The sequence below is a fragment of the Drosophila tropicalis genome, unplaced genomic scaffold, assembly GCF_018151085.1.
Source record: "Drosophila tropicalis isolate 14030-0801.00 unplaced genomic scaffold, ASM1815108v1 contig_859, whole genome shotgun sequence".
NCBI classification, from domain to species: Eukaryota; Metazoa; Arthropoda; class Insecta; order Diptera; family Drosophilidae; genus Drosophila; species Drosophila tropicalis.
Genome location: NW_027173353.1, coordinates 1,754,613 through 1,767,943, shown reverse-complemented (window position 1 = coordinate 1,767,943; position 13,331 = coordinate 1,754,613). Strand labels below are relative to the sequence as shown.

The following is a 13,331-nucleotide window of genomic DNA, read 5'->3' as shown; positions in this document are numbered from 1 at the left end:
TATACAACTTCTTCTTCTTCTTCTTCTCATTCTATGTATATAATCTACGCCCAACTGAACTTAAGTACAGCTGGAGTAAAAATCTAAATATTTATATTGTTACACTTTCTACATTGTTTTCTGTTTTTATTTTTTTTTTTGGGTTTTGTGTTTTTTTGCTGGAAAAAATTCTACTAGTTGAAATATTTGTTGTTTTTGCTTTTTGTTTTCTTCTTCTTTTTGGGTATAATGGTTAAATGGTTGACTTTTCATTATCGTAATTCCCTTTTTCATTTTTGTTTTTTGGTATGTATAATTTTGGTTAAAATTTTCACTTTGCCAAGGCTTATAAAAAAATATTATTATTTTTGTTTGTTTACTTATTGGCTCTGCTCATTATAAAAGTTTTTTTTCTTTTTGTATTCTTTAAGTTTTTAGGGATCATATATATGGTATTTGTTTTCATTATGCATATAGACAGTTATATATCCTGCTATCTATACATTTTAGAGATATATTTATAAAAAAATGCCGCAGTATAAAATGTTGCCTCAAATGCGCATGAGCTGTCGGTATTCTGATGTGATTCTTGTTTATTATGTTGGAGGGGGGATTATAGTTTTATGTTCATATATGTAAATATGTATGTATGTAAAAGTATGTATATATGTATATGCTATATGCCATATTAGCGAATATGAAATTTTGATTCTTGTTCGAATTTTGTTCGTCATCGCAGCCTTTTCCATTGAAGCCAATTCGGAAGTGAAGTCATGTGGTTTAAACTGAAACGGGTAAAGTAAAACCAATTTTTGTTTGTCACAAAAAATAAAAGTATAAACGTTTATCAATTTTTTTTTTTTTTGCTACATAATAAACTTGTTTTGTTTGTTTGTTTTTATTTTTCACAAAGAAATTAGCATTAAAGATAAGTAGATCTGTATAATAATAATAATAAACATAAGAGTCTAATGCATAGGGTGCTTTTGGGTTTTGTTTTTTAATCATATGCTCGATTAATTTATCGGTAAAATCATTATATATTGTGCCGATTACTCGATGCTTTACAAAACTAAACGATTCGCAGTGTAATAATTCTCCATTAGTGTGAGTGTGTTTATGAATCTGGATAGATTTCTTTCAGTGTAATTCCTTTTTGCCTTCGAGTGTTTGCCGTTTTGTAACTACAAAATATTCACGTAATTATAATGTTTATTTATATATATATATATGTATATGTTTATGTGTGTGTGTGTAGGTGTGTGTTTGTCTGTCTGTATATATATGTATATATATTTATATGTATATAATTTATAGTTTTCATTTACTTGACATCGAGCTCACTTTCTGTAGCATTTTAGCTAGCATTTTTCATCTTTACAACAAATTACAAATGGTTTTTCTTTTATTTTTCGCTTTATGTTCTTGTTTTTTTTTTTTAGCTTTTTTTCCCTTAGCTTAGTTTACAATGCATTCTTATATATATATATATAAATTTATATAGTAATATATTGGTTATGTATATATTTATATATATATATAGATGTAATGCCATTTTCAATTAATTACAATTTCGAATACAATTTGCACCAAGTTTTCAATTTGGTTTTTGCCCACATTTTGCCACCACATTTGAGACACATGAGAACAAATTGTAAGCATTTTTGTTTTGTTTTCTTTAAACAAGTGCAAAAAATATTGTTTTCAGTGTATGTGTGCAGATCTCATATTTTTGTTTTTGTTATTAGTATTTAGTTTTCTCATGTATTGAAGCCATTTTACTTTTTTTTTCTACATATACAATTGTGATTTCAAAACTCTTGTTGACCAAGTTCAAAATTAGATGTCATACATTATTATTTTTATTCTTAATAGATCTGTATATATATATATATGCATAGATGCATGAGTTTTGCTTAACTCTCTAGTTATATGTGGGTGTGGGTGTCGGTGTGTGTGTGTGTGTGTATGTGGGTTTGGGTGTGGTGTGTATTTTACACATTTCTCATAAAAATCTAGAATAAGCATCTTTACTGCTTGCATATATCCATTTGTTCAGTTTATATAGAACTAACGGAGAAGATGTAAATACAAATTAAAATTATCAGTGCATTGCGCTCTAGAGACAGGCAGTTGAATATATATATAGATATATATTGATATAAATATATATACATATCAATTTGATACAACTAAATGTAAATACAAAAATTATGAACAAAAGACGAAACCTGCTTGAAATGCTTTCATTGTTTGATTACAGCAAGAGGTGAGTGTGTGTGGGTAAAGGGGAGTGGGTGGATGGATGGATGGAGATGGGATAGGGAATTTACACAATTATTACAAATGTCTAATGATGTTCCGATTTGTATTACTATATATACATATACATATACAAAAAGCACGACGACGACAATAACAACAACGACACAACAACGAAATGTTTCGTGTAGAAAATATATAGATATATCATATATATGTATATGCATATCGGATATAATTTAAAAAAATGTTTTCCAATTTTCACTCTGTGTGTGTGTGTGTGTGAATGTTACTCGGCGAAACCGATCATAAAATCTTAAATTCGTTATAAATTTTGTTCTTGTTTTAGTTGGTTTGGTTTGTTTCTTTTTTGTTTTTGTTTTTTTTTGGAATAAGGCGTCGCGAAAAAGTCTTAAAAAATGTATAAAAAACGTTTTGATCCATTCATTTTTTTTTGGTTTTTTGGTTTTGTTACTTTTTACAATTATGCGTGTGTGTGTGTGTGTGTATACATATACAATACAATTGTCCGTTGATTTATCAATCATCTTTGTGTTTTCACATTGAATTTGTTGATTGTTGTTAATTTACAAGTGTGTTTAGTTAAAATATATATATTTTATACACCTTTCTCATTTAGCTTAGTTTTGATTAGGTTGTTTCCAGCATTTCAAGCAAATCGAATCAAAATTTAACCAAATTAAAGGGACTATCGAAAAAAAAAACAACATAATAATGAACAAAACAGGACGATGTGATGTGTGGCATCAACATGGCTGCTGTTATGACATGCAACACAGACAGCAACCGAGACGACCACACATCAGACTTATATATACACATATACATACATAGATATACATATATATATATATGTACGAAATCAAACTAAAGGTGGGTTGACAATGTCGGTAAAACATACATTGATATATGTATATATACTATATATTTTTTTATATTTATTGTTTAATAAAAAAAATTATATTTATTGAACATTGAATCTTGCATTTACAAATGGTTTTCTGTATGTTGATTTCTGTTTTCTTGTATGTGTTTATTTCGATCAAAATTTGTTATAACATAGACATTAATGTAGGTATAGGTAAAATCATGAAATAAACGTTACTTTGTATACACATATATATATATATATTATAGACATGGGTTAAGCAGTTTCAACTTATCATCTAAGCAATCAAATCAATAAATGATAAGTAATTCCTTGAAAACTGCTCCTAATGATATTCGACCAGTTTTGCAATTGCAGTTGCATATATATGCACATATATATAAAAAAAAATATAATAATAATAATAATAATAAAAGAAGATTGAGTTGTTTATCCTGGGGACTTAAAAGCAAACAAAATGTACAAAATACAAATATGTATATATATATATATATATAGATACATTTAAATATATATAGTTCAATGCGTGCATGAGTGTGTGTTTGTGTGTGTGTATAAATGTTTCATGTGTGAGTGTTTTTAACCGGTTTAGTTTTTTGTTTGTTTGTTTGCTTGTTTGTTACATAATTTACAAAGAAAAGTATATTCAATTAAAAATAATGAGAATTTTACATAATATTTTGAATTTTACATTTAACAAATTGAAAATTACATAGTTGTTTTTTGTTTTTTTGGGGTTGTGGCTTTTTTGTTGTTGTTATTGTACAAAATTTTACATAGTGCAATAAAGCAATGAAGAAGAGTTTTGCCAGTTTTAGTGTCTGTCTGTGTATGTGTTTGTTTTTAGTGTGTGTGTGTGTGTGTTTGTGTTTTTTGCGTGTTGGTTGTATAATTAGAATTCATTTAAGTTTAGTTTAATTTATTCTACATGCTACAATTAAATGTGTATGTGTGTGTGTGTTTGTTTTTGTGTTGGTTTTTGTTAAATATATTTGAAATTTTATAGTTTCTTTTTTTTTAAACATTTTCTTCTGCTGTGTTTCCCTTTTTTTTTTATGTTTCTTGCCTTTCTTTAGGTTTTTCTCCTTTTTTTGTTTTTGTTTTGCTTTTTTTTGTTTTGTAAGAAATATTCCTGCGTTCTCAGCTTCCTCTTCTTCCTTGTTTATCTAGTGTCTCTTCTTCTTTTTCTTCGTCTTGAATCAATTTACAGTCGAAAATTATAAATCATTTACAATTGTTTGGTTTTGGAGAATGCTCTCTCGATCTCTCTCTTCCAGTGTTTCCATAAATTTACATAAAAAATTACAACGAAAATGTTGACAATGACAATTTTTTGTTTTGTTATCAATTCGACATTTACATTTAGACTTCGATCCGTTTTGTTTTTGTTTTTATACAAATTAAATATATATATTTATGTATATAGAGTATGCGGCTAAAAGAAAACGCTTCGAATGCGCTTTTTTTTATTTGTTTGCCATACAAATTACTTGAATTCAGTTTGCATTTAGCACAACTTTTTCATCATTCATCTGTTTTTGTTTCGTTAATTAAAAATACAATGCAATTTTGTGATGAAACTTTCTCTGATCTGTGAACAGCAGAACTTTTTCCCACAAAATTTGACAAATTATTATATCGATGGCCCGCACTTTTTAGTTGAGAGTGTTTTTTTTCGATTTTCGATTTTGGATTTTATGTTTTGAGAGGGGGTATGAGGAATCAATAAATTAGATTACATTTATATGTATGTGTGTGTGTTTATATGTATATATAGTATTTTCCGATTTTAGTATGCAGTTTTGTTTTTATCTAAAATTCGAGAAGAATGTAAACCGACTGATGCTCTCACTTCTTCTTATTCTTCTTCTACATTCTATGAGTTGGTTGGTTGTGGTTCCTTTTTTTTCTTGTTATGTTTGTTTGATTTGAAATTTGTTTTTGTTTTTGTTTTCTGTATTTACAGCACTCCATTGGCTGTTGTGGGTGGTCCAATTGGACCTAGGCCAGTATTGATGGCCGTCACCACGGAGGAGGATGATTCGGATAGAGCTGGAGATGTGGGCTCGGCCATCATGCTATTGCCATTCTCCTGTATGGTGCAAATTGTGGGCGATGACATGCTGCTGTTGGTGGTGGTAGTGGTGCTTGTGGTGGTTGTTATAGAGCAATTGCTGCTGGCTGAGCTGGAGGATGATGTTGAAGTGGAGGAGGATGCTGCAGGCACAGCGACAGCTGTTGCACTGCTACTGACTGCAATTGATGTGGGGGATGCTGTTGTTATGGTGGCACCGCTGCCGCTAACTGCTGAGGTAGCGGTCGCAGCCATCGGATTGGTTATCTTCATGTAGTACTTCTCTAGCTTGGCATTGATATGCTTGCCGTAGGTATATTTCCGCAGTGCTGCCATGTGAGGGCGAATTTTGGTCATCAGTTTCTTCAGCTGCGTGGGCTCCGACACATCGATCATCTTTTGGACCACATAGTTGGCATACTGATCTTTCATCATGACATGTAGGGCGCTATATAATTGACAGTTTTTAAAATGTTTCTTAAGAAATATTTCAAGGGCAGTACTCACTTGTCATTGAAGGTGCACACCTCGTCAATGAGGCCAGTGCGTTCGCCGCGCGTGGCATGGGTCACACACTTCTCGACCACATTGGAGGCAAATTTGTGTTGGGATAGCACCAAGACCTTGCCGCGCACACTAGTGATCAGTATGGATTTATCTTCCTGTTTGCCATGCTCTATAAAATTTGAAAAAATTGTTTTATTAATTACCCTTCTTTTTATTAAAATTTCATGAGCTTACCCAAAACATGCTGAATGACATAGTTGCCATATTGGTCTTGGATCAACTGTTCTGTATGCTCATGCAATTCATCGAGAATCGGTGTCGTCTGCTCGGCTGTGCAATGCTCCAGGATACGCTGAATGACCCGGCAGCCATATGGATGTGTGCTTAGCGAGTAGACCTGACCCTTAAAAGCATTGATGATGAACTGCAAGGCCACAGGATCCACGCATTCGATACATTTCTGCACCACATGGTTGCCATTCTGATCCTTGACACACTTTAGCACATGTCCATCCAATTCATGGACAATTTCCTGTTGCTGTTCCGGTGAAATGCTCTCCAAGGCCTTTTGGATCACACGGCATCCATACATTTGCAGTGCCAACTGTAGCACATGCCCCTTCACCTGCATGCCCAGGGTGTTCTTCTGCTCGGGAGTTCCGAATTCAAAGAATTTCTGTATAACATAATTGCCAAAGACATCGGTCATTAGGCTGTAGGCGGCTCCAAGTATCTCACTGAAGACCATTTGCTTCTCGGCCGCTGTGGCTCGCTCTAGTTTTTGTTGAATGAAACGTGATCCGTGCTGATCCTGTGAGAACTCTACAATGTGATTGGTCAGATCACGCAGTTGCAAATTCGGATAACGTTGATTGCGGAAATCTTCCAACAGACGGGATCTGCCCGGTGGCGGTGCTCCACCAGCGGCAGCACCCGCTGCTCCAGCAGCAGCGGCAGCTACAGCAGCTGCCGCAGCCACCTGACGTGAATTAGCGGCAGCAGCAGCTGCTGCCACTGCGGTTCCCGGTATGGCCAGATGATTGGAGAAAAGGGAACTATTCGAGCCGAACATATTATTTGCAGCGGCTGCCACAGCAGCTTGAGCAGCTGCTGCTGTGGTGGGCAAGCCAACGGCAGCCAACTGTTGCCTCTGACGCGACTCGGCTCCTGGAGCCCTATTGCCAGCCATTAGACAGGACTGGGCCGCAGAAGGCGGCGGTGTTAATGGTGCTCCAATAGGACTGGCCGATGCATTGGCAGCAGCCGCAACAGCTGCAGCAGCACCCAAAGTTCCATAGGCCCCGGCGGCACTTGACATGGCACCTGGCCATTTGCCACGTGCCGCTGCGGCAGCAGCAGCAGCTGCAGCTGCAGCTACTGTGCTATTGACGGCATTGGCGGCAGCTACGCTGCTGCTTGTATAATCCATGGCCGAGGGGCTGAAGGCGGATGTAGTGCGATCAAATGAATCACGACGTCCCGTCAACGAGTTGGTGTTCAAGGCCAAGCCTGCAAAAGAATGGGGAAAAATGCGTTAGTCTTGAAATCAAGAAAGATTGGACAAGTGATTCACAATTGAGGTAAAACCTTAAAATTGATTATACATTTCACTAAAGGATCTCAGGAGCAAAACTAATAAATGGTATTGATCTTACGTGCATCTGAATTTAATATCACATTGTTTAAGAAAATTTAGTTGCTAATTATAAGTAAAATCCATGCTACTTCCTCCTTTCGTCAAAGTCATCGACAAACAAATTGCCCTCTAATGACCTAACACAAAAAAAGTTCAAGCAGCTTATAAACTTTTATAACCTTTTTCCGCCTGCTGCTGTTGAATAACTTAATTTATCAAGCAAACACAACACGTGGCACAACATGGCCAGAACAGGGCGGGACTATTTAACGCCCTCGCGACTTAGCCACACATGCGACGTGTTGATGATGTGTGTGTTTTCTACTGTGTATGTATGTGTGTGGCAAGGGAAATTTGTGCAATTAATTTTCCATATCCTTGCAGTTCTTTGCAACAGCAGCAGCAGCAGCAAACAAAATTTCACTGACCCTAGGAGTAGGCAAATGAATGAAACTCATTTTGTGGGGCAAAACTTTCACTTGTTATAAATCTATCTCCATTTCTCCCTCTCGTCACATCTCATATGTGGATTTTCTTTTGTACGTTTTTCGGTATAGCTGGCAAATCAAATGCCAGTGACATATTACAACATCAATCAAGTTGTCACCGTGGCGGAGAGAGAGAGAGAACGGGAGAGGAGAGAGGTCTAACTCAATGTCTGACTTAGCTTGTATTGCTATATTGTTTTTGCTTTTGCCATAGATCCTTTAACATATCCTTTGAGATTTGCTGCCACATGTGCGCTTCATTAATGCTGACATTATTACACACCACAGAGAGAGAGAGAGAGAGAATGAGAAAGGGCGAGAGAAAGAGACCGAGTGAGACAGCGGAAGGATAAAAGTCCAGCTTTTGCAATTGAACTAAAACTCCATAGGAGCAGCAGCTGTGCCTTTAAATCCTGGCAATTAAGTTTACGAGCACATTTTGCTCCATCTCTCGCTCTCAGCATCTCTCACTCGGCTCTGCATGCTCGATTAATTGCAAAATGGCGGCCATTGGGTACAGTTTACTTGATTTTTATAGCACATTGCACAAAATGGGTCTCAACATTTAGTTTAGTGCAGATTGTAAACTATTCGAAATTAAAGATACTCGAATGCTTTTACTCCTCCGCACTCTCCCACTCTCGCACTTTAAGTGCAAAACTAAAAATGAGAATTGCTTTGCTTTAATTTCTCTTTCGCTACTAATTTTTGAGCACATTTTCATAGCCTACTTAATGGGGCTGACATTGTAGTAGTTTCCTCTGCTGCGTTCAAAGTTGGCATTTAAATGCGTTGACAATTTTTAATGCCTTTTCACTTTTCTTTCTCTACTCTATGTGTGTGTGTGTGGGTGTGTTGGTGGGGGTATGTGCATTTATAATTCATAAAATCATTACATTAAGCTGAGACGGAAAACTGTAGCTGTCGCTGTCGCCGTCGTGCCGTGTTGGGTTCATTCGTATTTGTGTGTGTGTGTGCGTGTGCGTGTGCGTGTGTTTGTAGAACGTGTGCATAAACCACAAAATGTCGCCTGCAATAAACGTGGCATCTTCTTAATGCCACTTGCCGCCTCTGCCCCGCCTATCCACAGGCACACACACACACACGCACTCACGTATACACAGTTTTGATAGATCCTTCACACATATGTGTGACTGGATGCAGTTTCATTTGGCAAAGTGTCTCCCCAATGAGAGCACTCCTCTCACTCCCACCGACCCGTTCTCAATTCAGCTAGACTGACTGCCAGACATGGCCCTAAGCAACTCTCATCTGATGTTTTTCCTTGCCATCTATTTACCTAGCCGCCCCGTCCACCCAACCAACGAACATCTGTATTCCGCTCTCTCAATCTCCCTTCACAAATTGCATGAATAATTCTCTTTTAAATTGTGCAACTAGCAAAACCAGAAATGGGAGACGAGCCCAGCAAATAAAATAAACAGACACTGAGCATCCCCCCCATCACGGCCCATCCTCCTCTTCCTCTTCCGTCATCAACCACCACCAACAACACTCGACACTTTCATTGACGCAAATTGTTTGTAGTACCAAATAAAAAAAAAAGGAAAACATGGTTTTGCCTTCGCCCCGCTAGATGTTGTAGCCTGCATTTGAAATGAAATTTAGTCGCGTCGCGACTGAGATACAGAGAGTAGATCTAGAGAGAAAGAGCTGTCGTCTCTGAAAAGGCGCTAAATTAGTTGCAATTTAAATGCAAAATAAAATTAGAAAAAAACGCCCACACACACACACACACACACACACACAAGAAAAGCAGTAGAATAACACAAAAAATTAAAAACTTTCCCTAGCATTTTGTTTGTATCATTTGCATTTTCATATTTACATGGCAACACCAGCTAGCAACCATCCATTTAGATGGATGCAGGGAGAATCTGTGCAAAAGTTTGTCGTTTTCGATTAAAAATGTAATTTTAACTTTTCTGTCAATTGAAATTTTGTGCAATTTAAATAAAAAGTTTTACACTAATTTTTGCAGCTCACACACAGAATGCGCTCTAATTGATGCTTATATAACGCATACGTCATGTTGTACCTGTCACCGAGAATTTCATTAAGCGTAAAGTGCATCGTTTGGCACGCCCATGAAGGTGGGGTGGGGATCCGTTCCCCCCTATTTCTCTTTGTCTACCTAAAACCTATCCCGCAAGTGTCAAATGTGCTGCTGTTACAGCTGCTATCCAGCACATGTGCCACAAAATCAGGCTGCTGTTGGATCCACCTGCTCGAGCCTCCTCTTTTGCTTCCAGCTACTGCTGTTGCTGGTTGTTCTCCTTAACAGCAATTGACATTTTACAAAATAAACGAATTCATTTGCACAAAAGAGGTAGCTGGGGGAGAGAGACCCAGACATAGACACAGACCCAGACCTGAATCCAAATTCATACCATTGCCTCCTCTCAGGAGGAAGGGAGGAACAAAACAATGTACCCCTTGCAGAAGAGGGCTTCGGTTTTAGGGCTTTTGTGATAAGGACCGGATTGTCTAGAATTTGGTTTGATTTCAATTTGTTTTGTTAACTATCAAAATGAAAAGGACTTTTGCTATTAATAATTATGTTCTAATTATTTTAGTTAATTAAACATTATGGAGCCAGCCAATCAATCAAACCCTTATAGTTTTAAGCGATTCTTTGATAATTGCTTTTAGGACTAGACCGCTCCTGGCTTGCCATATGTATTATAGTCTGATTTTCAGTTTTCCCGCTTCCTTTAGAATGCAATCACATGTTGCCAACATACGAAAGGTGTACATAATAATTTGGGGTTGGCAAAAAGGATGGAAGGAACTGCGGCTCATGCCTTTACGTGTGTGCTACCCACATTGTTTCAAAGGATTGGCCAAATGGGTTGTGGCGGTTGCAAAGTCAAGCTGCCTGAGTGCAGGGATGTACCCACTGTGTGCGGTTCCACCTACATTTCCCATAGCCACCACCTCCAACCCCCAACAACCGCTTCAATCTCAGGCGCATTAACGTTTGTAATTGCAGCTTGTGTCTGGCACAGAAAGCCAAGAAGGATCTGATCTGACTAACTGTCTGACTGCCTTGCCTGGTCTCTCTTTGGTCCTCCGCCTCACCTCCCCATTTTCAAGCAGCCACTTAGAACAATATAATCTCCATTTAAAAGCCTTTCGACATGGCCTCGGAATGGTACAACACAGCCGGATCGATTGCACAACATAATTAGTGTGTGTTTGTGTGTGTGTGTGACTGTAGCAGAAGAGAAAAAGGATATAGGGTGCTAACTAACCGTAATTGAGATGTGGAATGTAGATGTCATATGCTAGTAGTTCAGTTGGCCGCCTTTAGCCTCAAGAGGCCCTTAGCCTAATCACCTGCTACACACACACACACACACACCTCACAGGTATACCCATACAGCTAAATCACACTGGGTTTCTAAAAATAAAAGAAAACGATGTCAAAGCTTGCATTTTGAATAGAATTGATTGATTCTATCTCTTCTCTTATAGAGAAGCTTTCTTAAAGCTTCCACTAAAAAACCTTTTCAGAAACTGAATTGAAAACCGTTGTTGTCGGTAAAATAAAAATTACGTAATCATTCATACGTCAGGGGATTCGATAGGGCAGGGAGGAGGCCGCAGCAGCAAAGAAACAGAAGGATGGTATAAAACTTCATTAAAATGCCAAAGTCCTGAAGCGTACATACATATACATATGTGAAACAAAATTAATTAATGGGAAATAAAGTAAAATGTTGCTGCTGCTGCTGCTGCTGCACAGTCTACATGCTACTGGATGTTGCATGTAGACTTACCATCCATTAACATGGTTGCGGTTGAGCCAATGCCAAAAACGTTGGGACAGAGAGAAAGCAAAAAATATTGCGAAATGCATAATAATTGATTTTGCCTGATTGTTAATGGAGTTGTTGTCCATCAGCAGCAGCATCAGCAGCAACATCACATCACTACCAGCAGAAGCTATTCGTTTAAGCTGAAAAATTCCAACAATTTAACTAAATCGATGGAAATTTATTGCTAAAATTTCATTTAATAACAATAAAATAGTATTTTGGCAATAAAATAGCTGCAATTAGCCTAAATAGCTATCAAATAAATTTTAAACATATTTATATAAATCTAAATGTGATTAGTGAAAAATAGTTTAAAATAATTTCAATAAACGAATGATTTTCAATAATTGTGTTTCCTTTTTTATCCTTTTATTCACCTTAAGCCCGAAAAAATCACCAAATCTTAACCCAATCTTACTGTAGATTCTCTCTCCTGGAATACCTTAAAGTCCTTACTTTAATTTAAAAATATTTCATTCTAAAATAATTGTTCTCGTGTCTTTCTCTCTAAAAGTCGCACAAATATATGATAGCTTGATTCTTTTTATACAATTGATTATGTATACAACTGATTTCAATGATCCATGATTTGCTTACTTAAAATGTGAAAACTTATCGCTTTCAAGTTTTCCACAATCAACTATTGTGCGTGTGAGTGTGTGTGTGTGTGTGTATACACATACATAAATAGCGCAATTGCATTTTGTTGTCTTTCTCTAAAGGCTCCTTCAAGTATATACCAAATGGCATGAGTCAGAAATATCAGCAGCTGTAGCCGATGACTCTCTTGGAAAGTTTTGTTGCAAGTATTTGCTTGTTGTTGCATTTGGCAATAATAACATTTTGCGTGCTTGCATGCAATTGTTGTTAGTTTTTCCTTTTTGTCTGTAAGTGTGTAGTGCATTAGATATTTATGAAAAACAAGGAAAATGCACTGCTGACAAAAACACTTGATGACGATGCGGCGGTAATGATGATGATGATTATGATGTTTTTCGTTTAGTTTAATCTAAAAGTCTTGATTTTAAATGATTCTTCTTTTTATGTATTCTTCCGTTCTCAAAATGTTAAGAGTCTCTATTTGTTAGAGAGAACTGATATACCTTAATTTGTCTAGTGTAGGGAAAACACGAACACGCAAAAATAATAGAAATGGAATTTGAAATTATAAATTGCATTATATGTATTATTATTGTTGTTGATGTTGTTGCTGGCTGTCACGTTGGCAATGATATCCTTCACAATAAACCCCGCACCATGAAACTGACCCCTTTGCCACTCCCATGATTGCCACCTAGATATTCAGACTTTCTACTTAATAACGCATGCGTCAAGTGAAAGTCAGTTCTGAGTATTGCATAATAAAAGCTAATTATAAGTTGTACTTTAATTATATACTATATATGTATATATATAAAGATATATATGTATCATTTGATGATTATTGCAGACTTTTTTGCTGCCTATGATAAATTTACACGATATGTACATAAAGTAAATATAAATACACAAAAGACTTTACACTAATTACAAATTTGGGTAGGAAGAATTGGTTAATGGGTTTTCTTTTCGGGATGGTTTGATAGTTGTTCAGAGTTTGGATTTAAGGCGGGGAGTTGGGGTTGGATTAGAA

General features: G+C 36.3%; 1 protein-coding gene across 5 annotated transcripts in view; it reads right to left on the bottom strand.

Moving 5' to 3' along the window:
- Positions 1 to 4,830: 4,830 nt before the first annotated feature.
- The window catches only part of pum (pumilio), a 177,278-nt gene continuing 168,777 nt past the window's right edge, over positions 4,831 to 13,331 (bottom strand). For all 5 annotated transcript variants that reach the window (XM_068297221.1, XM_068297222.1, XM_068297223.1 and 2 more), the window contains 3 exons: positions 5,967 to 7,241; positions 5,733 to 5,901; positions 4,831 to 5,673 (listed from right to left, as the gene is read on the bottom strand). In XM_068297221.1, coding sequence (XP_068153322.1) covers positions 5,112 to 5,673; positions 5,733 to 5,901; positions 5,967 to 7,241 — 2,006 coding nt within the window. In that variant the 3' untranslated portion in view covers positions 4,831 to 5,111. The remainder of the gene's footprint in view (positions 5,674 to 5,732; positions 5,902 to 5,966; positions 7,242 to 13,331) is intronic.